General features: G+C 44.1%; 1 protein-coding gene across 1 annotated transcript in view; it reads right to left on the bottom strand.

The window, feature by feature from the left end:
- atad2b (ATPase family AAA domain containing 2B) overlaps positions 1 to 23,328 on the bottom strand; it is a 148,897-nt gene that overhangs the window by 11,825 nt on the left and 113,744 nt on the right. Inside the window, exon 27 of the mRNA XM_079526214.1 lies at positions 5,662 to 5,790. Within this exon, the coding sequence (XP_079382340.1) occupies positions 5,662 to 5,790 (129 nt within the window). The remainder of the gene's footprint in view (positions 1 to 5,661; positions 5,791 to 23,328) is intronic.

Here is a 23,328-nt window from a genome sequence, read left to right as displayed (position 1 = left end):
ATCTGTTGCCCGTGGACAAGGCACGCTACCTCCGCAAGTTAGATAGCATCGGCATAGATGTTTGTCCGTATGTGATTAAGGATTGGACCAAGTTGCATTGGCAGCCATAGAAAATTCTTACCCCAGGCTAAAACCGGATGTGACGTTTTTGGGCGTTCCTGTCTAGCGTGGTGTCAGTCTATAACATGATCATCCCATAGTCTGCATGCCATGAAGAGGAGTCACTCACAACATAATACTAGCCACTCACGCACATCTGAAATCTGTCGCGCGCAGCCACAGAGCAGCTGGTGTTAAAAAAAAAAGATTTCTTAAAAAGGTTTTGTGTACCCAACTCCAAGTCTCATCTACTACAGTAATACCTATCCCGACATTATTGCCCACACTTTATTTAGATTACACAGGCGAGTCAAGAAGATGTTGTCAAGAATGACACACAGGAGAGGAGAGGAGAGGAGAGGAGGGGAGGGGAGGGGAGGAGAGACGCAGCAGCGGCAGGCAGCAGTAACAAGAAACCCTGCACGCAAACATGAAGAACCAGATGACATCGCGTCGCTTGGACCCGTTGATGGGAGATTTAAAAGGCGAACGGATGGAAGTGTGGATCAAAGCACGGTTGTGCACTACAACAACGATAGGGGTTCCAAAACCGTTCCATAATGGGAATGACCAACATTAGCTTCGCGTTAGGTGGTTAGCTAACGTGGTTACGTTAGCGTTTGCATATCACTACAGCAGAACAAGCCTCCGGTGAACTTGTGAATGAAACATGTGGAAGCTAATGTTAATCTCCAGTGGTCTACTAGCCCTATAGAGAGTCCCACCCCCTTTCATGACGACGCCAGGCCCAGAAAATAGTTCCCAATGCATTTTTCCCATAGACATTTCAAAACGTATTTATTGAAAGACCTTATAAGCGTCGTACAACGCCAACTCTTGTCGTGACAAATCATGACAACAAACACAACAAAAAAAGTGCTGTAACCTGTCGTCTTCTTCTTCTTTCTAATTATTTGTTCAGCCCGAAAAATTTTGTTTGTTGTCATGATTTGTCACAACAAGAGTTGGCTTTGTCCGCGGCGTAAACGTCTTTAAATAAATACTTTCTGAAAAGTCTATGAGGAAAATGAACGGGGATTTATTTTCCGGGTCTCTCGAGGGGGCGGGACTGGAACCTCTCCCTCTGCTATGTGGAGCTATATAGCCCATAGCCGGCGTAGGGACTGGGGCTGACGTTCGACAACCTGAGAACCCATCGTCAAAAGTAAAGGAAAAACAGTTCCCTCTTTTCCTTTATTGACGGAGTCAACTCAACAGTCTGTCTCGAGAGACTAGTTTCGATAAACTACGAGTTCAAAGACACAGACCCAGCCCTGTGGAAGGCACTCCCCAGTCCCCAGATAGCTCATTCCACTGTTCTTAATAATAAAATGTTCATGTTTTCTCATGCCCCCCATCAATTTAAGGACTTTTAAGACTTGCATAATACCTCAAAGGCTCAAAAAGAAAAAGACCATTACTGCATCAAAAGCAATAAAAACTGGTCACACATTGGCCAGATTGTTAAATAATATAAGAAAGAGCCAATCTACAAGTTCACAACGAGCTTGTAGATCTGCTATTTTCACTATATTTATCTGTGGAACCATTCTGTTGCTTGTCTGGGTGGGGGGTCCCCAGTTTAAATATGATTACTTAGTTTGGGGGGTCAGGTCACAGCCTCACAAAAGGTTGAGAACCACTGATATAGACTACCTGAATATTCCTAAAATTGTTAGCCTACCAGCTTGATATAAAAAAACAATGTTGTAACTTGTATTGCGTAACCTTATGTAACTAGTCATTGATTCACTCCCAAAATCCATTTGGAAAAAATAAATAATAATAATCACACCTGTGTGAAGTGAGCTCACTTATCTAACGTTTGGATAATTTGTTGTCAAGGTGACGTATGTTTGCACAGCAGTTGCTGATGTCTGCTCAGGAGGGTTGAGTGTTTGCGCAGACCGAACAAAAATTTGAGGGAATATTGCCGCCGACCACCGCGCCGACCTCCGGTGGGGACTCCCCTTACATTAAATACAGATAAGATACGGCAGCAGCTGGTTATTAATTCATAATGTATGAATTAATAACCAGCTGCTGCCGTAACTCTCTTGTTTTCTCCCTCATCATATATAACTTTGTAGTCATAATAGTCAATGTGAGTTACACTATATAGCTGTTGTAATGTCTGTATAAGTGGGACAACGGAAGCTAGGTTTTCAATGCTACTGCAAAGCTAACAGGTGGCTCACAGTAGGGCTGCAAACAACAATTATTTTCATAATTGACTTATTCGTTTAATCTGATAATGTTTTGATTATCCAATTTATCTATTCAATTAGGGTAGACCATAAAATGGCAGTAAAATAAGGCACTTTAACTAAATACTCATCAATCACAAGTTACTGAACCCAAAAGACATCTTGAAATGTGTTACTTTTCATTTTATGCATCGACTAAGTTGTACGCCGTAGAAAATTGCATTAGGGATGAGACTGCAGAGGGGTTCAGGAAACTGCATTAGGGACTGCAGAGGGGGGTTCAGGGATGAGACTGCAGAGGGGGGTTCAGGAGACTGCAGAGGGGTTCAGGAAACTGAGGCCGGGAACCAAACTCAAACATGCATCCTCACAACTCGCGAGTAACATAATATGGTTAAGTGCATCTGACTTGTTGAGCCACGAGGTGGAGGGATCCAGTGCCGAGGCTTTGAGACAACAAATCTAATGTGCTGCAGTGGCTCAGGGGGTAGAGCGGCCATCTGGGAACCTTTATGTCAAAATATCCTTGAGCAAGACACTGAAGCCCTAACTGTGACTAACTATGAGCAGGTTGGTACCTTGCATGGTTGCTTGTGCCGTCGATGTGAATGGGGGAATGAAATGCACGTTGCACCTTGGATAAAGGCAGGCCATTTACCATTTACTTTGCTAGCATTCCATTTCCTAACTCAACTGAACCTGTCTAAATAACCTTTTGACACTGTGACACACGTCTGACGAACAACAGACAAAACACTAAATGTCAAGGTAACATCATTGACAAGCCGGAGGAAAGGGGGGTTCGACAGCGGACTTCTTCTCACCATGTTCTTACGGGAGTTAAATGAGCAAACTCTGTGGAAATGTCACAGTGAATTGTAAACGGACAATGTGCGACACAAAGCCCAGTCTTATTAGTCACTCTCATATGTCAAAGTTGTTTACTCTCTCTATTCTGACTCTATCATACTCGAGACATTGTGTGCAATCATCATCATGTTCAGATCTCACTCTACAGCGTATGTTACACTTGTCTTCTGTAGCGCGCACACACCCACCCGCCTCACTGCGCGTTATCATTAGATGCAGCCTATTCTGGGGATGAAGGGCCACCTGAACGCAAGCAGGACATTCTCACTCAGCGGGACAGAATAATCAAACAGGGCCATCGTTCACACAGCTATGGACAGACAAAGATCAATTGCTATGATGTGCTTGCTGTGTTCAGAGTAAGGCTGTCTGCCGGTTTGTCTTACAGAGTCGGAGCCAAGCCTTCAGTCCAAGGTAGCAGGCAGGGACTGACACAACGCTGGGTGGGTCGGAGCAGCTAATCTGCCAAACGACATGCATCTAAACCTCAAAAAGCAGCTGACAATTTGCACTGTGTGTGCATCATGATGTCAGTCCCATTGTTTATTCACCATTTGAGCCACCGAACACCATTTCATGACATTTAGCCATAGGCGCAACTGGGTAGGGGACGCGGGGGACAAGTCAAGTCCCCTGCCAACGTCACATTTGTCCCCTCCAAATTGAGTTGGGGGGTCCCCTGCAATGTCACATGTCGTCCAATTAACTATCATGTAGCTGGGTACCCTCTGGAAGGAACTCGCTCAAGGACCCCTGGGGGTCCCTGGACCCCACTTTGGGAACCATGCTCTAGTAAGGCTGTGGAAGTATTTTTGTATATTATTATTATTACACTATTTTTGGATTTATGGGGAAAGGAGGAGATCGACGCGTCGCTATAATGAAAGCTCCACAACTGTCAACACCGGTAAGCTGCAGTTGTTTTTTTCTTCCTTTTTTTTCTCTTGAGGTGCATGAGTTTTTCAGCCCAACACTAACTACATGTTTAAAACATGCGAACCCTCTCCTCTCCTGAAAGCTGCCCAGGAGATGATGGTGTTGTACATTTTATATAGAATAGGCTACTTACAGATGGTCAGTGAGTTTTGACCATGCTCGAGCTGCTGATGATGTGGTTAAACTTTTACGTTTTGAGACACATGGGAGGAGGAGGAATCACAGCCAGGTAATTCATAATAATAATAATAATAACTGTGCCAAAACGCAGTTTTGTATGTGCATTTCGGGGGTTTTGGGTATCGTGGATGCACTGGAACCTCTCTGTAGTCCGACCCCAAACCCTAACCATAACCCCACGTTTTGGTGGTTTGACCCCTCCATCCCCCCCTCCCCTAGGGGGATGTGGGGGGACGGATTTTTCGGCGGGGGCCCTCTCTATCCCCCCCCAGTGTTCGGTGGGAGTTGCGCCACTGCATTTAGCTTCTCAGACCCAAAACTAAAGAATATTTAGTTGTCGTTGCTCAAAAATAACAATTGTGTAGACTTCTTGTAAATTAAGTAATGCAGATGTTTAACAATAATGTAACTCTTGAGCGTAAAATGAAACCTAATTTTACGCTCTCAAGAGTTAAAGGGTCCACTTGGTTACCAACGCTCCATCATTTAGCTGGGGACCACCTGGAACGCCCCCAAGGACCACTGGTGGTCCCCGGACCACTGGTGTGTGTGTGTGTGTGTGTGTGTGTGTACTTAAACCAATTACACTGACCTTTAACAAACATCAACAGGTTTAAGTGACTGAACTAATAATAGAGCAGAAATGGGCATAGCTAACGGCCGTGTCTGAGATATCATCAGGCCAACCACAGACAGATGCAGGCAGTCTGTCGGCTTCTCCATCACGTCTGGCACGTTGTTCTCTTGTTCAATAACACAACAGCTGTTTGAATCAAACAGCCTTAATGAAGCCAAGCGTCAGTGCGGTGCTTACATGTCATAATCCTTAAATGATGGCTCACATGAGGACACAGAAACCTGACCATAATGTTACGGGTCCAAATCCGACCCGTGACTGGCATCGTATAACATCTCTCTCTCTCTCTACCCTGTCATTCTCCACTCTATCATAACAGCAGCAGAACATAATGTTTTAAAAGGACCATACCATCAAAAGGACCTTATCACATGTATTAACATATTTACCTATATATTGTTCATAAACAACCCACTTATTTTTACACTTAGTGTTTGTTTACATTTTGTCTAAAGCCAATGCAAAATGAGCAAACCACCCTGAATAAGTGAGTCAATGTTGGCTAAATATTATTGTTATAGCCAACACAAGTTACAAGGACAATTACATTTTGTTAATATATAATGTTTCTGGGGAATATGTTCTGCTCGACCTTTCAAATAAAGCTGTGTTTGTGTTGTATGGATGTGTGTGTGTGTGTGTGTTCTTCGTGTGTGTGTGTGTGTGTGTGTGTGTGTGTTCTTCGTGTGTGTGTGTCCGTGTGTGTGTGAGAGAGAGTTGTGCGTCTCTAACCTCCAGTAGCCGGGTCTTGTCGTACTCTAGGCGGTGCTGGTAGATACACTGGCTGAGGAGAGAGTAGAGACGCTCCAGCTGCTCCACGCTGTGGCCCTCACTCCTCTCTACCACCACGTCTAGGAGAGCCTGCACGGGAAGGAAGGTCACATACAGTACACACAGTTCTATTAATTAGCCCAAAATGTCTACAAAAAAATATGGTGAGGCAGCCTTCTGCTTCTATGGGCCTACAGCCTGGAATCGACTTCCATTTCAACTTAGACACGCACCCTCTGTAGACATTTTTAAAGCTCAACTCAAGACTCACCTTTTTACTCTTGCTTTTAATTAAGTTTTAGTTTTAGTTTTAGTTGAGTTCTCTATTCTGACCTTTTGCGGTGTGCTTTGTTTCTCGTCCATCTATGTTTTTATGCTTTTTTGTTTGCTCTTTACCATTGTTTTATCCGTCTAACTGCTTGCCTGTGTTTTATTGCTATTTTTATGTACTGCCCTGTGAAGCACTTTGAGTTGCATTTATGTATGAAAGGTGCTATACAAATAAAGTTTATTATTATTATTTATTATTAAGACCTGAGACCAGATTCTACAAAATGTCTTCTAAATCCTAACAGTTGACTGATATATCAGTGGTTTCTCAAACTATTTCATGTCAAGGACTCCCGGAACGACATGTATTTGGCCACCGACCCCCATCTCGAAATGTTTTATACCAGGGACCCCGTCCTCCAGAAGCAAAGGTTTGAGTTAAGAATGTTGGCTGTGAAAGAATGTGCACACATTTTCAAGATTTTGCAAAAATAGAGACATTACAGAAGCTTGTTTCCCCGTACAATCAGACACATGAACGAACTGACAAGAACTACTGGGGCTCAGGGGTAGAGCGGCCGGTAGTGTGGCCAGATGGGAGCCACGAGGTTCCCAGTTCGATCCCAGGCTCCCCCAGAGTTAGCCCGAAGTGTCCTTGAGCAAGACTCTGAACCCCTAATTGCTCCCGATGTGCAGGTTGGTGCCTTGCCCGCAGAGCCGGATTTACAGTAATAGGGGCCCCCGGGCTAGACAGAATTTCCTCCATCTGCCACGCGGTGGGACATTTACCCCAGGGGTATTTTGGTTTAATTTTGGGGTACCCAGCCCCCAAAAAGAGAGAGAGAGAGAGATAGAGAGAGAGACAGACAAACAGACAGACAGACAGACAGACAGACAGACAGACAGACACTAGTTGCTGTGCATGGCAGGCTTTAGACTGAATAAGGCTTTCCACAGCTACCCCACAACACAGCAGGCACTGTCTGCAGTGTAGACAGGAGAGCAGAAGCTCTCAATGTTTTAACCATAATACAACTAAATATAAAATAACTAAACACAAATCTCACTTGAATTGGATTGCAATACTTTAACATTTCATCATTTAAAAAACAAAATCCCCCCCCCTTGCTTGCAAAGCAAAGCAAAGTTACTATATTTACCCAGGGTATCTGGGCTAAGCTCAAGAACTTGTTTCCAGCCAGGCCCTGCTCATAGAACATTTCATGGTAGTGGTTCAATGCCTTGCTCAAGGGCACTTCAGCGGTGGTAATTGTAACGTGTCGGACCGCTGATTCGAACTGGCGACCTTCCGGTATCAAGACCGCTCCGCAATCCGTTCGGCCACCGCTGCCAGGTTTCCTCTGCCATTGGTGCGTGAATGGGTGAATATACTGTAGTGTAGTGCACTATCTATGTAAAGCACTTCGGATAAAAGCGCTATATAAATGCACCATTTATTTAACTAGAATGAACCAGGACAAAGGGAAGCGCTAACCTCCGCCCCGCGACCCCCCCCAATCCCTCAAACCTATCCCTTCTCCTGTCCTTTGCTTGCACTCTAAATATGCCTGAACTATTCCTACCTAATCTGCTGTACATAGAAGATACTGTGAAGTTGTTTACATACAGTATGGTGGCAACTGCTGAAACAATGCTGTTGCTCGAGTTTCATGAGGGGCTGCTGGGAAGTACTTGATATAAACAGAAAACGTTCAGTTGAGAAGGGTGGGGAGGAGCAGCTGTGCTCAACTTGATTTATACTGTCCACTCCACGGTGCTTTGCCGATGGGATTGCTCAATCAGCAAATAAATGCCAGTAAATATGCCATTTATTTACCTTGAAATAATGCTGTCTCTCACCATATGTATACGCCTCGGCTGATGATTATGACATTTTGGATTATCTTACTGCCTTATGTTGATGTATATCAGTGGTTTTCAACCCTTTTCACATCAAGGTCCATTATTTATTCTGCATTTGAGCCACAGACCACCATTTAACGACATTTAGCCTCTCAGACCAAAAAACTAAAGAATATTTTGTTATTGTTGCATACGATTTTGTCCTCAATTCCATGCTGTGTTGATGTTGGTGTGATAGGAGAGATAACAGGCAAACGTTGATTAAAATAACAATTATTCTGCATTCTCTAATTGTTCTCTAATTTTCTTGTAAATTAAGTGATGCAGATGTTTAACAATAATGTAACTATAGTTTCATTTTACGCTCTCAAAAGTTAAAGATCTAGAAGGGTCCATTTGGTGACCAACTCTCCATCATTTAGCTGGGGACTACCTGGAACCCTCCCAAGGACCACTGGTGGTCCCCGGACCACTGGTTGAAAACCACAGCTGTATATAATGTACCAAGATCATATGCACGTGTCGTGTACATTCTGACGCTGATGTTGTTTTCTCTTTGTCTCCACCAGGCCGAAGGAATGGGGAGAGAGTATGTTTTGCACTCCGTCCGTCCGTGTGTCCGTGTGTCCGTCCGTCCGTCTGTGAACAGCTAATCTCTGGCACCGTTAACCCGGTCGATGCCAAATTTTAACTCCCTGGATGCCAACGATGAACCTCTGCCCCAGAATTTCCAGAACGGCCTGTTATAGCGCCACCAGGAGGCCGCTTTGTGCAAAACAAGTTTTTGGACAGTACACCTACAGATTTCGTCCAAACATCACACAAATTGGTACACAGTCTTTCTAGAGCCATTCAACGAAACAGGTCTTTCAGATTTCATCCGACTCCATCCTGATTGGCTAAGATTGGCTTCCAAAGTCCGCAGGAGTGCTCAGTTTCAAACTCAGTTTAAAAAAATGCTGCAAATCATGAACACATCGTGTGATTTCCGTGAAATTGTGCACGCACATTCCCACTAGGCCGAGGAAGAAATGCCACGTGAACATTTTCAACTCAGCCTCATGGTGGCGCTAAAACTGGCCGAAAAGTGTTTTTACCTCTAACTGCATGGATCTGTGGATAACTTTGTATGCCAACTCCCTAGAGGCCAAGGAAAAACCTTTGCCTGGAATTTTTCACATCTGCTCTTTATAGCGCCACCAGGAGGCCGACATATGTAAAACACATTTTCTAATATTACTCCTTCAGATTTTATCCAAATTTCACGCAAATCGGTACACATGCTCTCCATAGTCATGTGATCAAGTCGGGTTTGTTTGATTTCTCATAATCCACCCTTATTGGCTACGATTGGCTTCTAAACTTTTCAGGAGTAGCCCGCTTTGTACCCGTTTTGTACAAATCGCCACAACTACTCAACGCAGCGTCCGATTGCGGTGAAACTGTGCATGCATATTCCCACTAGGCTGAGGAAGAAATGCCACTTGACAGTTTTCAAATCAGCCTCATGGTGGCGCTACAACAGGCCAAGCCGCGTCTCACACACACACACACACACACACACACACACACACACACACACACACACACACACACACACACACACACACACACACACACACACACACACACACACACACACACACACACACACACACACACACACACACACACACACACACACACACACACACACACACTACTCCTAAACATTTTGCCAAACATCACACACACTGGTAGAGACCTGTGCCCAGAAGGGCACTATTTCTAGTTTTTACTCTCTCTCTCTCTCTCTCTCTCTCTCTCTCTCTCTCTCTCTCACGGTTTTATTATTGTTATTATTATGTATTATTATGTACCTGTACACAAGATGTAACAATAAAGCACAACGCTGAACATGCAGGCCTTTCCACACCATAAACAATCTAAAAGTGTCTATTACTGTCTAAGTTTATTTCCTGTTGCAGTGAGCTTGGTGATTATCAGTAGCTGACAGGAAATAAACCCACGCTGTTCCCTAGCAACACGATACCAAGGTCTATTAGTTGGAATGTTTGTTATTGTTTTCCGTTTGAAATGGTCTATATAAATCTAAAATAATCATTTACTCTCTTATCTAAATTCAACTTGACAAAGACACACTGACACGCACATACTGTACACTTACGATATGAAAACACTCATTCAAGTGTGTGTATGTCCACAAAGCGCACGCACGCGTGCGCACACACACACACACACACACACACACACACACACACACACACACACACACACACACACACACACACACACACACACACACACACACACACACACACACACACACACACACACACACACACACACACACACACACACACACACACAGGGTGAATCCCTGACACCACAGATGAGTTTATAAGTGCATTGCCACTCGTGCAAATAAATGAAGCAATTGGGGGTCAGCGGTATTCAAAAGCAATTAAGATCAGAGTGACAGCTAATTACAGCTAATCATATTTAGCGCCAAGTTTACATTTCACTGCTACTTTAATTAAAACGTTCTAGACAGTCAGAGGCCTTTTCAATTGACCTGTGCCTCATACGTTACCCAAGCCAATGTCTGTCTTTGTGTGTGGGTGTGTGTGTGTGCGTGCGTTGTGCGTGTGTGTTTTAGACCTAGGACTCATCAAAATGCATGAAGTGTAACTGCACTCACAAATGATTAAAGTTAGTCATTAGATGCTATGCAAACAGAGGATCATCAAAAGGAATGAATAGAATGCCTAAATTGGCATAAAGTGTGCAGATTGAGAGTGCGCTTGTGTACACACACACTTATACACCGACATGCACGACGTGTCTGTGTCTAATGTGTGTGCGCTTGTGTTTGGGTGCACTGCTAAAAAAGAGAATTAATGGTAAAGCCAGGCAAAGCCAGGATTACACAAAATATGAATAATTGTCAAAATCTTTCAGGGGAATGAATAATGAGATATTTACCCTCGGCAGACATGCCTTTGCAAAACTTAGAGAAGCAACAAGGCTAGCACGCTATGTAGAGCATGAATCACTGCATACAGTGCACACAGACTGTGATTCCTGTTTAAATGCCACATACGGTTAACCTGCACAACACAGGCCAGACACAAAACAACACAACTTTACAGTGAGTGTAAAACTTTGTTAAGAGTCATTTTTCCAACTGTAGTGAAACATTTCTCAGTTTGCACAAATGCTTGTAAAGATCTGTCAGCAGCACTCCGATTTAGTTTTCTCTGCAGACTTAACAGAACATCAAGACAGTGAGTTGACTGAATTTGATTTGTTGGTAAGGACAATGCTGGAAGCTCTATTATGTAATTTATTTTGTGAATAAAATGTTTTTTGTCCAATATCTATGATACAGTATAGGATAATTGATGGGCCGCCGGTCGTTATTGAGAAATAAAAAGGCACCAACGCATAGCATACAGTAGGTGCCATAATCACCCCGAAGGAATTTAGGCTATTTCTCAATGATGACCGGCGATCCATCAATTATCCCACTTATTACACGGCTACTTATTAAATTAATTAATTAATTGACCCACAAGTATCAACAAAACAAAGTATTTCCTTGCTTACGGTAATGCTTTGTGTTGTGCTTCTTTATTCTCTCTAGGTTGCCCTCAGAGTTACTGCAACGTCTAGTTCTCGCTTGTTGTGACATTGTGTTTGTTTACATGGCTGTCATGTTGGATACATCATACAATTCAAGCAGCGCAGCAGGTGCTCTGAGGCTGTGATCAGGCAGCGGTCTGTTATAGAGCGCATCGCCAATATTCAGAAATAATTGACCAATCTGATTGACCAATCAGAATCGAGCTTTCAACCAAGCCGTGTAATAATACAATACAACTAATACAATTGGGGTGGTTGTATTTGGTCTCCCTGCTCTTCTATTGAGAAACACCCACTGTAGCCACCAGCTCAGTGGCCTTGTGGTTAGAGTGTCCGCCCTGTGACTGGGAGGTCGGGGTTCAATCCCCGGCTGGGTCATACCAAAGACTCTAAAAAATAGACACAAATAGACAAAAAGACACTCAGCATCAAGGGTTGGATTGGGGGTAAGTCCCTGCGACATACTAGCGTCATGTCCAGGGGGTGTACTGTACATCAAGCTGCCTCACGCTACAGAAACAGGAGATAGGCTCCTGCCCTATGGGCCTCATGGCTCGGCAAGGCTACTTACTTACTGTAGCCACACTGCAAATGGGCTGACTAAAGTGGAAATAACTGCTAACACTGTGATGTCATTAAGCATAATGTAAAAGAAAAAACAATAGGCAAATCATATTACATTAATTCATACTGTGTTTAATCAATTAGAATAATGGCAAATTAAAGATTGTCTCTTTTACTTCATTCAATGTAGTGGAAGTAAAATTGCATATTTATTTCAGCCTATAGTGAGAACGTGACAAATTAAAAGTTCCTCGTAAAGAGAAGAAAAGCACAGCAGCAGCCTGTGATTTATTTTATTTTTTTAAGCAAATTAACTATGTCCCGTACTGTATGAAAAATATGATAAGCACTACCTCCTGCATGGCTACCTTTACAGGTAGAGGCCTTTACAGGTAGCTAATTGCAACATAATGTTAAAGGTATATTCAGTGATTTGACTTAATTCAAATATCACTTATTTTTTCTTTTTTTCTGGATAATCCTCCCTACTATAGAGTGTGCTGACCATATAAAAAGTTCCTCCCTGTCCCCAGTGAGCCCCTGGGGTCAAAAAACCCTAGTTTCAGTTTTGGTGGCGGGTGGCAAAACCTTCATCCAATCAGGATGAGTGGGGCCTTCCTCCAATCATGATCGAGTGGGGGCGGGCCTTGGTGCACATGCTGTTGGCCTGTTGCACTTCCCCCCACTGTAGAGCGTGCATGTGCACATTTTGTTACCGGGGCGGACTGGGTGGTTTTCCAAATCATCCAAATCACTGAATGCTCCTTTAATGTTATGGACGTGTTTGGTGGGTCCTCTGCGCACCTGTCCCCTTTTTCACATGTGCACTGTGAGCACTTGTTGTTGATGGCAATTTTAGCACGAGTCACACTGTAATGTGTGCGCCTCTTTTTTGTATTGATATTTTCTTTAACACATTCTTTGTTGTATTTTAAAGCTCCAAATTGTCTTTTCCCGGATATTGACCGACAGCGTGCTCCTTTCAAGGACTGAAAGAAAGAAGATGAAGTGAATTCAAATACCACCCAAATGGAAAAAGCGACCTAAATGAAGGTTGCAAGACTGTCTCAGATAAACATTCTTGTTTATTGGAAAACGCTTGATGCGTTTGAAGTGAACTCTGTATCCCGAGTCAAGAGAAAGGAGAGAAAGAGGGCCGGTGCAAGGGTTGACCCATTTTGGGCGGGAACCCCTTTTGGTGTTAGCATTATGTTATGCTTTAGCTATTGAAAAATAGCAGATCTACAAGCTCATAGCGCGCCACCGAGTGGCGCGCTACGAGCTTGTAGGTCTGCTATTTTTGAAAAATCGAAGAACCACTGACATAGAAACATAGCTTTTTCAGAAAACTGTCAGGATGTAGAAGACATTTTTAGAATCTGATCTCAGGTCAAAATGGGTTAAGGTAGAAAAAAGCACAACCATTCTACTATCATTCTCGCCACAGCATAAACACACTGATGGCGGAGGCCGCCATTCAAGGCACTAACCAGCTCATTGGGAGCACGTTATGCTGCGTTCACACTGGCAGCTACAAAGCTACAGGCTACCATCCATTCATTTCCGATGGAAGCCAGCGACAAGAAGATAACAAGTGACGCTTGTAGCTTTACGTTGAGCTCGCTTCTACTGCAGCTACAAAACGACCAAGTGTGTTTTAACCATTTCCAATCACGTTCCCTCTTCACACAATTCCTGCTTGTAATGGGGGAAACAAATGTGTTCTTTTTAACACAGCGGACGCATGCTTGACGTCAACAACAAGCACGTTGATCAACATTCAACAGTGACTTGCCATATGCTGTATGGCTTTGTATCTTTTGCAGCTGCCAGTGTGAACACAGCATAACATTTTCAATAGGTGCTGGGGATCGAAGCAAGAACGATCTGATTCCCAGACAAGCCTCACCACGACACCGCTATTCTTGTGATACCTCATTCAGAATATTACAGCTTATGGTGTATGATTGACTATACAGTAACATCTCTCTGTTCCCCATTTTGTACCAAATTAAAAATAATTTCCTCGCTGAAGACAACAAACCATCTAAACACCCATCCACCCAGATAATGCTTTAACTCCACGCTCACTGATTTTTTATTTATTTTTTGGTACTTTTGTCAGTTCTGCTTTAAAATGACGTTCATCACACTTCAATAGTGTGAAAAACACACCTTCTTGGACTGAATAATACCTTTGATGTGTTCAAAGCTCAATCTGGCGATGGAGGACGATTCATCTATGGGCCTCGGGCATAAACCCATAAAAAGTTGTTTAATTCTTTTTTCACCAACCCAATCTCATTAAGTGTTGTTCACTCAATATAGTGGAAGGTGCTTGCTTAAACTCAAAACTGCCGAAAAACTGAATTCTGGGCCTACAGGCAACCTGCAAGCGGTTTTCTTCACAACTAGCTAGAAGTAGGTCTACAATCAAGGAGTGTTGCTTTCATTTAATTATGTCTCCTTCTCTGCTCCTTATACATTACAACCCGCCAGGTTACGTGAAGGATTTTCTCAGGTTTAATGGTAAATACAAGAAAAAAATACTCCCAGTTTGGGCCAAATAGTAGCAAAAACGACCCACGTTGTTTTTTAAACGGCAAAGGAGGCGAATTCATTATTATTAGTGTCATTACAGCTAACCTCATGGTGATGTATTAATGAGGATGCCCTCTGCATACCATCTTTAACAGCCATAGGTGATACAGAAACGGTTGATGATGAATGTTTAAAGTCTGGAACAGATTGGTGAAACCATCTGTTTTAATGAGTCACTGCACCAACCTTCCCTTTATCCAACTGTCGCAGTATTTTACTCTCATTTTTCACCGTGCTCTTCCGTTTTATCGCATCCAATGCATTTCCACTCTTTTTTTTTATTGTGTTTCTCCTTCTCTCCAACTCCAGCCTATCTTAATTTTTTATGGAGCCTCTCCCCTCAGCACCACTTTGTCAACCCCCATTTCCCCCCCTGTGTAGGACACTTTACCTTCCTTTGCCCCAACTCTCTCTCATTCTTTCCTTCTGTTTCTCTACCTCCTCTTATCTACTCGGCTCCCTCTCTTCCCGTCGCCTCAAGCTATTCTCTCACCGCTAGCTGTCTGATTGCAGCAGTGTACTTCCAACCCCTTGCTTGATCACAATGACTGTGACAGCATGTGGTAAATGGTATGTAGTGCGTGTGAGCGACGTGCGTGCGTGTTAACAGAACAGTGAGTGACTGAGCTTGTGGCACACAATGGCGCAGTAATCCCAGGAGTTAAAGGGTGCTACCGACACGGGTCATTTAACCTTCCCTCGGTGCTAAACATCCCCGCAGCACGTCTCTCTCCTACTAGCAACCCTCACATCTCCATCTCTGCACGCGTCCCTAACCAGTGGTGAAAAGTAACTAAGTACATTTACTTAAGTATAAGCTTTTGAGGTATTTCTACTTTACTTGAGTATTTCTCATTTCCTCTAACTTCTACTCCACTACATCTCAGAGGCAAATATTGTACTTTTTACTCAACTACATTTATTTGAAAACTTTAGTTACTAAAATTTTAAAATAATTGTAGTGGAGTAAAAGTAAAAATGTTGGCTCTGAGATGTGGTGGAGTAAAAGTAAAAGTATTGGAAATTGGAAATACTCAAGTACAAATACCTCAAAATTGTACAATGTCAATGGCAATGTCACTGCCTGGGCTCAGCGATGTGAAGGGTGGATGCCATTAGCACCACTTAAAGCTCTCCACCTGTATTTTTCATATTTTTGTGTGTGGTTTGTGTGTGGTTTTTTTCAACATATTTTAAGTCACTCCAAATAAGCCTCTGCTAAATGCCTAGCATTGTAATTGAAATTGTTTTGAGTGCAAACATTTTAAGATCCTATTAAAAGGATTTGGCAAAAAGTAGATGATTATCTTGGCATTTTTCAAGTCACTCTGAATATAGCCTCGGAAACCCAGACGTTTTTATTTCCAGGGAGGAAAAAAAAAAGGTCTGGGACCGAGTACACTTCAATTCGGCATAGAGTAGTGCAAACGTCAATCACTCTCTGCTGATTTCTGATCATCTGCACCTTTGTTAAATTGACGCACACACACACACCCGTACACATACACACTCCGCTCTCTCTCTGTCGCTCCAATTAATTAGTCTCATGTCGCGCAGCTGCGTCTAGATTCTCCCGGCGGATCCTGCCGGGAGCTGCCTATGCCATAGAAAGCATAGGTGGACCCCAGGCTACTCTGAATAAGCCTCTGCTAAATGCCTAACATTGTAATTGCAATTGTTTTGAGTGCAAAGTTCAACACAAAGTAGATGATTTATCTTGGCTCCATTGTATGGAGGGACGGCAACCCTCTGACTGGTCTAAAAATATATATGGCCTTTGTTAGAACTGACCTACTGTCCCCGTTTGCCATAGCAGCATGAAGCACAGAGTCAACCTACAACTCCAACAACTGCTACACAACAGGTGCATGTGTTTGGTCCGACGTACTAACAGTCCGACAGGCGTTAGTCCGACACCCTACCTAAAACCCCCCTCACAGGAAGCCACGGGTTCGTTTTAAACTTCCACAGGTTAGTTTTTAACCTGCCACGCATGCCGGGAGCCACGGGTGAGTTTTAACCTGCCACGCATGTCGGGAGCCACGGGTGAGTTTTAACCCGACCACAGGTTAGTTTAACGGGCCACACATGTCAGGAGCGACGGTGTTGTCGGACTAATGCCTGTCAGACTGTTAGTATGTCTAACCAACGTATGGACCCCTACACAACGTGAGGAAAGTAGCGAGTGAAATGGGCTGTTGTACGGAGGGCATTAAGTGCATGTTCCCGCATGAATAAATCAACTTTGGTACCGTGTGATCGGTCAGGAACCGGGACACAGCTGAGGACGGAAATACCAACTGAGCCGAGTGACAAGGACTTCAGGAGAGCAGCAAGCTCCTCCAACGAGGCTGCATACATGTGCGAGCTCCATGAACCGCACAGCTGAAATGTTAACACGCGGGGTAACAAGCATGCATGACAGGAGCTGCAAATGAGCCTGGATGCACACTAGCACGCGACAGGAAAGACACTTCATCATGAGGTTGTCACGGGTCGGACGTTTAACCTCTGACATATTATGCAGCAGACGACTCCGGTTATAGAGGCCAATCCTAGTATACACTCCACGACTACTTCCCCATATACGCTCTGCGACTCCTTCAATGGAGGACAGGCACACGCGCACGCCCAGTGCCGAATCAACCCCTCCGAGGGCCCTGTTGCTACACCAAATCAAAAGGCCCCATGCATGTGATTCGCGTGCGCGTAACACAATCAAGAACAACACTTTTTGGGTTTGCGCACCCGGGGAATGAACGTGCATGCGTTCAGCACACCACCAGCACTAATGCTGCTCCCATAGAGTTATAAGGCTGCTCCCATAGAGTAATAAGGCTGCTCCCTTAGAGTTATAAGGCTGCTCCCATAGAGTTATAAGGCTGCTCCCATAGAGTTATAAGGCTGCTCCCATAGAGTTATAAGGCTGCTCCCATAGAGTTATAAGGCTGCTCCCATAGAGTTATAAGGCTGCTCCCTTAGAGTTATAAGGCTGCTCCCTTAGAGTTATAAGGCTGCTCCCATAGAGTTATAAGGCTGCTCCCATAGTTATAAGGCTGCTCCTGGTTATAAGGCTGCTCCCATAGAGTTATAAGGCTGCTCCCATAGAGTTATAAGGCTGCTCCCATAGAGTTATAAGGCTGCTCCCATAGAGTTATAAGGCTGCTCCCTTAGAGTTATAAGGCTGCTCCCATAGAGTTATAAGGCTGCTCCCATAGAGTTATAAGGCTGCTCCCATAGAGTTATAAGGCTGCTCCCTTAGAGTTATAAGGCTGCTCCCATAGAGTTATAAGGCTGCTCCCATAGATAGTCCAGAGGCTTAGTGCACTTTTTTAGGAGAATAGTGCACTTGCGGATAAAAGCGCCACATTTTGTATGAGGCTTCTTTATGTCATGCTAAAGGATTTTAGCCTAGGAGCCCTTGTCAAATATCTATTTTAAATATCAAATTGCAAGACTATCAATATCAATGAAATATGTGAAATATGTGAAAATCCGCCTAGTATTTTTCAGACTATATACATCATAAAATGATCAGATTACTTCCAAATGTGATAAAGTTGACTTATTTTGACATTATTAAAGTCACAGAACATGAAATATCATCAATAACACCTTTATTGCAATGAAGAATACAAATTAATATGCATCATAGTGCGAAACATGTTATAGAGCTGTGCGCATTCTGCCTAGCTGTCACAATTGCATTTGCAAAGTGGGGATCAGTCAAAATTTGCATTGCTGCATTGGCAGGTATACATCACCTTTACAGGTGCATCTGATCAGCTCTCTGCAAGCTCTGGAAACCTTTGGAATGGTCAGTAAACTAGCACCCATGACCCTTCTTCCTTGGCCCATAGTTTTGTGGAGAAGGAATCATTTGATGGCTTTGTGTGCTGGTGGCCCAGATGCCTGCTTGGTAGACTGCCCGTTTCACATGTGAGTGCACCCTGGGTGGGAGGTAATTTCTCTATCGTTCGATTTTGTTCACAGAATAGTTATTTTCTTTTTTCGTTGATGGAGCTCAAAGGACTGGATTTGTCATACAAAATTACTGTCAGTCTTTCAAGCTCCCGGAAGTGCTGGCAGTCAACATCTAGTTGCTGGAAGGGATGCTTTGCCAGATTGACGAATGTTTCTGTCGCAGGCAGCATCATAGGCTTGCCAGGTCCGCCAAGCTGACTTCTTACCCTTTCCATTAATAGCCGGGGAGCGGGAATAGAGATGAACCTGTGATGTCATGACATACTTTTTATTTGTGTTTTTTCTATTAACTTGGTCATTATGGAACACAGAATGAGAGGTCTGCTCTGACCAAATTAATAGAAAAAAAACACAAATAAAAAGTATGTTATGACATCACAGGTCCTCTCAAATTTTGGGTGACTGGCCCCCCGGCTATTAAGGCATATGTTGTGTCACAACCGGAATATGCGTGACACATAGGCAGGGCTCGAGATTTGGGTTCCCCTAGGCTATTGCAGTCTACCAAGCGGGCATCTGGGCCACCAGCACACGAAGCCACCAAGTGATTCCTTCTCCACAGAACTATGGGTGGGTTAAGGAAGAAGGGTCATGGGTGCCAGTTTGGCTGACCATTCCAGAGGTTTCCAGAGCTTGCAGAGAGCTGATCAGATGCACCTGTAAAGGTGACTGTAGTGTAGTACCTGAAAATGCAGTAATACAAATTTGGACTGTTCCCCACTTTGCAAATGCAATTGTGACAGCTAGGCAGAAAGCACAGCTCTATAACATGTTTCACACTATGATGCATATCCTTGTACTATAATGGAAAGGGGGAGCAAACCAATATATTTATCCGTCCGGCTTCTCCTACGAAACTTGGCAATTCTGCTCAGCAAGCCATCCTGGGAAGCAGTATAGGGGAAAGCCTCTCGGAGGACATGAACACCCTTTCTTCATACCTGAAGGACTGCCGCCTCAAGCTCAGTGTTGAGAAGACTGTAGCAACAATGTTCCACCTCTACAAAAGGGAAGCAACTCGCCAAATCAACATCATGGTCGACGGTGCCCGACTACAGTCCCAGACTCCCAGTCCTCACCGACATACATGGAGTGAAGCTCGACAGAACACTGTCCTTTAAACAACACCTGGACAGTGTTAAGGGAAAGCCCGTGCCGCACTGATACAGCATCTAGCTGGCACCACGTGGGGAGTCACCACAAAGACACTGCGCATCTCCACCGAGGCCCTAGTTTTCCCTGCCGCTGAATACTGTGCCTCAGCCTGGAATCGCCCCAGCAGAGGTCAGGCAAGAAGCAGCCACACTGGCCCTCACTCGGAAGGCACAGTTGAGCAAATCTCACCTCCTCCACAAGGTCGTCACGGAGACACCACAGCGTACGCTGCGCATCTCAAGTCCCGGCGGCCCTTTGCCACACAGGCCCAGGAACTGCTCGGCACAACACCAGCCGACACCTCCAAGGCTTCCTGGGTGAAGGCAAGATGGAGGGACCAGTGGAAGGCAGCAGATCCTTCCAGGCTTCACTACTACATCGAGGATCTCACAGATGTTCCTGGCCAGCGCTTCCCCCGCAGGGAGTGGACAACCCTCAACCGCCTGAGGACGGGTGTGGGACGCTTTGGTGCATCCATGCAGAAGTGGGGTCTCACAGACAGTGCCCACTGAGAATGTGGGGATCCATTACAGACTGTGGAACACGTGCTGACCAGCTGCCCCACATACCGGCCACCAAATAGTGATCAAGGCTTAATTGACCTAGACAATGACACACTGGACTGGCTTGCTGCAATGGAGCTGAAGGTCTAAGGACATATACGACAGAAGAAGCACAAACAAATTCTACATGCCACAGGAATCCATCTGCACTACATTGCCTCCGCTCACCTGTCATATGTATTGTACAAATATTGCTTTTGTGTGCCATACTGTTATTGTGCAACATTTTGCTGTGACGCAAATTATATCACAATTTCCACATTCACCGACCCCTCCCTTTTTCACTTCACACACACACACACACACGCACACGCACACACACAGCAGCACGGTATGGTACAGTACAGTATGGTACGGTATGGTAACATAACGTATGGTACAGTAACATACAGTATGGTACATTGCAGTACAGTACAGTACGGTACAGTACAGTACAGTACAGTACAGTACAGTACAGTACAGTACAGTACAGTATGGTACAGTATTGTACAGTACGGTACAGTATGGTACAGTACAGTACAGTACGCTACAGTATGGTTCAGTACCGCACCCAAAATGTAGTCTGACTGAACAAGTGGGCACCCTGCACAAGTGGCCACCCGGACAACTGGCCACCTGGATGGTGTGGCGCGAGACCGTCCGATGGCCGGTCGAGTTATAGTTCATTTGTATGTATTCTTCATTGCAATAAAGGTGTTATTGATGATATTTCATGTTCTGTGACTTTAATAATGTCAAAATAAGTCAACTTTATCACATTTGGAAATAATCTGATCATTTTATGATGTATATAGTCTGAAAAATACTAGGCGGATTTTCACATATTTCACATATTGCATTGATAATAATGTCTTGCAATTTGATATTTAAAATAGATATTTGACAAGGGCTCCTAGGCTAAAATTCAATAACTGACCCTAACGAACCATCATGCAAAAAATTACGCTTTTATCCGCAATTGCACTATCCTTTCACTAAGCCTCTGGACTAAGAGTTATAAGGCTGCTCCCATAGTTATAAGGCTGCTCCCATAGAGTTATAAGGCTGCTCCCATAGAGTTATAAGGCTGCTCCCATAGTTATAAGGCTGCTCCCATAGAGTAATAAGGCTGCTCCCATAGAGTTATATGGCTGCTCCCATAAAGTTATAAGGCTGCTCCCATAGAGTTATAAGGCTGCTCCCATAGAGTTATAAGGCTGCTCCCATAGAGTTATAAGGCTGCTCCCATAGAGTAATAAGGCTGCTCCCATAGAGTTATAAGGCTGCTCCCATAGAGTTATAAGGCTGCTCCCATAGAGTTATAAGGCTGCTTCCATAGAGTTATAAGGCTGCTTCCATAGAGTTATAAGGCTGCTCCCTTAGAGTTATAAGGCTGCTCCCATAGAGTTATAAGGCTGCTCCCAGACGCTGGATCTGCTATTTTTGAGTCTCCTTCCACCGAGTGGTAAAGAAACTGTTGGACGACCAAAAACACTAGTGGGGGTTCCTGTGTTGCGTTATATTGAAATCAGTGACTATGAATACGGTTTCGAGGGAAGCAACAGCTGTACCTATAGTCTCGCACAGGGCCCTGCAGGCTGCGGGGCCCTGGAGCTTAAGCTCCACTAAGATCGATTGTTAATCTGGGCCTGCGAACGACTGCACGTTCATCTGCCGTTCATGTGAAGAAGTTCAAGAGACTGAACCCTGTGTGGCCGGGCACAACCCGCTGACATCTTCAATGCACATTCTACCTGCACTGGGCTTCTGAAACGACCAGAGACCCTGGGCGGCCATAGGGAACAGAAATAGAAGGCGTGCTGGGTTTTTTGTGTCAGCTTTGAACTCCAGCGATGTTGAGTTAAAATCATATTAACAGCCGTATCAGCGTGTACCTCGCCTCCTCGGCACGCCATGTATCCGACGTGCTGAGGCTTTATAGCCGTATGAATATTAGCGCTGATATCCTCTGCTGACCCGGAGCGGGGTGTCGATTGCATAGCAGGAATCCGCCTTTCAAGTGAAATGCTACACCGACATGGTGGTGGTGGCGTCACGTGGCGTTCCTCCGCTGCTCCGAGAAAGTCATCAAGTCATGTGTTGACATTATTTATGTGAGCGCTAAATACATTACGGGGAAATGGCATTTGGAGATGGGGGGGGGGGGGGGGGGGGGTAAAAATAAACTTTGCAATGGTTTTTAATTCTCCCCGCAGAGGGAATGGCCATTGCTTGCACACAGCTACAGTTGGGTGCCACCGATATTGTCCCTTATCATTTGACCCATTTAGGCCTGACCTCAAAATTAAAAAAAAATCCTTCTAAATCCTCCAGTTTTCTGAAATAAATATTTTCACGATTTTTCAAAAATAGCAGACCTACAAGCTCATGGCGCGCCACTCGGTGGCGCGCTATGAGCTTGTAGATCTGCTATTTTTCAATAGCTAAATTATAACATAATGTTTAAAACACCAAAAGGGGTTCCCGCCCAAAATGGGTTAACTGTCCTTTTGCGCAGATCACGCAAACCTCAGCAAAAAGAAAAGGACAATATCGATGGCCTCCAACTGTAGATAAGAAGTGTGCCTGCTTTGTTTGTATGTGTGGCCTACTAGAACTTGTGCATATAATTATACAGTAATTGACATAATTGTTTTATTTAGTTTATTCACAGTCTTTTGAATAAAATTGAATTTAGTTTTAGTCATACTTTAGTCTAGTTTTAGTGGACTAAATATCATAAACAAAAAAAATCTACAGTTTGTCAACAAAAATTTATTTTGTTAGACCTTGATGGCGTCGTAATGCCTGATTTTACACTTTGCTGCATGTTGAAAATAGCCGATCTACAAGCTCACAACGCATCGCAGTGCAGCGCTTTGTGAGCTTGTAGATCAGCTATTTTCAGAGCGCAGCACCCGGGTGCAACCAAACATAAAATGTCTTGTCTTTTGGATCACTTCTCCACTAGTCCCTCCCTAATATTTTATATGTTGACGAAATT

Source organism: Electrona antarctica, assembly GCF_951216825.1.
Source record: "Electrona antarctica genome assembly, chromosome: 17".
Classification (NCBI taxonomy): Eukaryota; Metazoa; Chordata; class Actinopteri; order Myctophiformes; family Myctophidae; genus Electrona; species Electrona antarctica.
The sequence above is the reverse complement of the archived record's forward strand: the minus strand, read 5'-3'. Positions and strand labels throughout refer to the sequence as shown.